We start from the raw sequence: 3,340 nt of genomic DNA, 5'->3' as shown, positions 1-3,340 counted from the left end.
GTTCTGTCCCAGGGTGCCCTGCAGCCTGGTCCCGCACCACACGCCTAACACACCTGTTAGCCTAAATGCTGGGAGCGTCCCTCTAATGCTGGCTCTTCCCACTGGCCAGTGTGGTCACTTGTGTTAAACTTATAATGAATCAGATCACAACCCCGCCACCCCCAGCCCTTGGAGTGTGTCCTGGGCGTGTGCTGCAAAGGAGGCAGCAATGGGAGGAAGGGCGTGCTGAGCGTGACTCGAAGCTGCATTTACAGAGCAGCTCCTCCGTCAGATCTCACACAGCCCCACGTGCAGGGCAGGAGGTCCACGGTGCCTGTGGTTCGTGGACTGTGCAGTCACACAGGCAGCAGACACCATGGTCTCAGGAAGGACCTGAGCATCCAGCTCCAGAGCCTCTTCCAGCGAGCGGGCCTCGGACTGTCCTGCTGTCCCCCCGTCCCTCTTCAGGGGCACCAGCCATGCCCTGTGGTCAGCGGTGCTCGGGGGTCGGCCCAGACCTCCGTCTCTGGTGCCAGCCAGAGAGCTGCCCTGCCTGGGCCACTAGACACAGCCTGCCCCGCGGCCAGTCCCTCCTTCAGACCCGGGGACCGTCCCCGAAGGGAGCTGGGCCTGACACCGACGGGCTTACACTCTTGAATGTCTTGGGCCTGGCTGGCTGGTGTGAGAAAGCGTCAGGTGCACTTCACACGGGGCACGCCAGCAGGCAGCCCTGTCTGCTGTGGGGAGGGAATACCCACGCTCGCGTTCCCACCGTCAGGAGAGCAGACAGGTGGGGAAATCACCCCCGCTCCCACGAGGATGTGGTTTGCTGATCAGGGAGGGGGCGGTGGCTCAGTCGGGGGTGGTGTGTGGAGCCCTTGGGGAGACAACTGACCCCTTTCTGTGCTTGCAGCCTCTCTGGATGCCCTATTGCTGCAGCGGAGAAGCTGGCAAAGGCCCAGGAAAAGCACCAGAGCTGCGACGTGTCCAAGTCCAGCCCGGCCTCAGACCGGGTGCTCAGGTACAGCTCAGACCAGAGGTCCTCAAGCTTTTTAAACGGGGGGCCGGTTCACTGTCCCTCAGACATTCCACACATGCGCACTGCGGGCCCGGGACCAGTCGGCTGCTAAGCAGGACAGGCAGCGGCGGCAAAAACACCCGGTGGACCGGATAAATGTTTTCGGCGGCCGCATGTGGCCCGCGGGCCGTAGTTTGAGGCCCCCTGGCAGAGTGTGCGGTGCCGCGGGTCCGTGCAGGCAGCCCTCCCGCCAGCTCGGGCTGTGTAGGGGGCGATGCCAGGCTCAGGGGCAGGTGGGAAGCTAACGAGCGCTGTGCTGGGAGCGAGACCCAGCCACTCCCACCCCTGCGGGCCTGGGGGGCAGGAGGTGACTCCGCTCCTGGGCTGCGGGAGGAGCTGGATTCTGGTTTCCTCCGGTTGCTCCTGGCTGAGGCTGGTGGGGCTTTCCCAGCTGATGCTGCCCAAGAGGATGGTCCTAGAGGCTGAGAGGCCAGGCACCACCTGCAGGTGGCGGTAGTGCTTCCTTCCCGCACATCAATGACGGAGCCCCCTGGCCAGCCTGGAGGCGGCTTGCCTGGGAGCCGGAGCTGCCCTCCCCTGACCTCAGACACCCCGTGCAGAGAGGGTGGGCTGACCTGCCCCAAACCTCGTTAGAGGATAAGCCGGGGAAGTCCTCAGGCTTAGCCCGCCGTGTATCAAGTTTAGAAAAGAGGAGAGAGGGAGGAACCCACACTCCGCTCACCCCACATCAGCTTGCGTGTCTGCCCGTGAGCACCGTGCCCACAGCGGCAGGTCCTGCTGCTTAATGCCCAGCTCGCCTGAGGCCGAGTCAGTGTGTCCACACGGCCGGAGCCGGGCCCTGCCTTGGAGCCAGGGAGGGTGGCCGCCTCACTGTGAGAGAGAGAGAGCCCTCACACTCGCACACACTCACACACTCATATACACTCACACACTCACACACACTCATATACACTCGCACACACTCGCGCACACTCACACATGCACTCGCACACACACATACTTGCACACACACACTCGCACACACTCATATACACACTCACACACTCATATACACTTGCACACTCACACACACAACTCACACACATTCCCAGTCTTGCCTTTGTTACCTTGTCCTCTGGGACAGATCACCTGGACGCAGTCACCAGGCAGAGGACACATCACCTTTGTGGTCTGTTGAATATGGTTCCCGCTCAGAGAGGATCTGCCATGGCCCTTCAACTCAATAGAAAAGTTAAATCCTTTTAGAAAGTAAGAAATATTTAAATAGACAAAACTAAGAAAAACCATCTGTGGTCCTGACATTTAGAGATACCCCCCTCAGTCAGGCTTGGCATGCATTCTTCTAGACCAGTGGTTCTCAACCTTCTGGCCCTTTAAATACAGTTCCTCATGTTGTGACCCAACCATAACATTATTTTCGTTGCTACTTCATAACTGTAATGTTGCTACTGTGATGCATCATCATGTAAATATCTGATATGCAGGATGGTCGTAGGTGACCCCTGTGAAAGGGTCGTTCGCCCGCCAAAGGGGTCGCGACCCACAGGTTGAGAACCACTGTAGACAATTCTGTAAGGGTGTTACAATCTGATGTCCCCAGGGTACCTGCAACTCTGTCATCTCACAGAAAGTGAGGCTGACAAATCAGTGAGAGCCCCTGAGAGCCCACGCCCACTCACTGTTAATACTGGCAGCACAAGAGCCCCCCCAAACCTTGGGCGCAACCCACCTGAGGAGGGATAGCTCTTCACCAGGGGAGACTGAGGAAAGTCAGAAGGAGACCGAGGCGAGAGCCCGGCCCTCCACACGTCACAGGTGAGTCCCTCGCAGCGCCAAGCCCGCGCTCCCACGTGGAGAGGGCAGCTGAGAGGGATGAGATGCGTCCGTGATTGCAAACGTCACCTGTTCAGACACAGCCTCCCTCTGACCTGAGCCTGAAACAGCAGCTTGTATGCTGTCTCTGCTGCTCCTTTCTTTGGGTGGACACAGTAGAGAAGCACAGCAAGTGACAGCAAAGCACAGCCAGGTGCCAACAGCTGTGCATCTGCAACAGTGTTCCGTAGGCCGGTGCCGGGAGGAGGGCGTTCGCACAGGAGAGGGCCTGCAGCCAGGCCTCGTCTCCGGCTCCGCCCCCTCTGCCCCATGGGCACTGCCCGCGCTGGGTCCCAGCTCCAGGTGAGGCTGGTCCCTCCCCATCACCCGTGTCCCCCCACAGTGTCCACGCACAGAGAGGCTCGCTCAGCAGGTGAGGACAGAGCCAGGAAGGAAGGAGAAGCATTTAAGCCTACAATTATTTAAATAATTACGGTTTTAAATCTTTAA

The 3,340-nt window shown here is 59.3% G+C and overlaps 1 protein-coding gene across 1 annotated transcript in view; it reads left to right on the top strand.

Moving 5' to 3' along the window:
* Positions 1-3,340, top strand: part of MYT1L (myelin transcription factor 1 like) — a 298,509-nt gene that overhangs the window by 244,466 nt on the left and 50,703 nt on the right. The window contains exon 14 of the mRNA XM_015561792.1: positions 893-1,000. Within this exon, the coding sequence (XP_015417278.1) occupies positions 893-1,000 (108 nt within the window). The remainder of the gene's footprint in view (positions 1-892; positions 1,001-3,340) is intronic.

The sequence above is a fragment of the Myotis davidii genome, unplaced genomic scaffold (assembly GCF_000327345.1).
Source record: "Myotis davidii unplaced genomic scaffold, ASM32734v1 scaffold1395, whole genome shotgun sequence".
Lineage (NCBI taxonomy): Eukaryota > Metazoa > Chordata > Mammalia > Chiroptera > Vespertilionidae > Myotis > Myotis davidii.
Note: the sequence above shows the minus strand (reverse complement) of the source record. Positions and strands in the feature narration are given on the sequence as shown.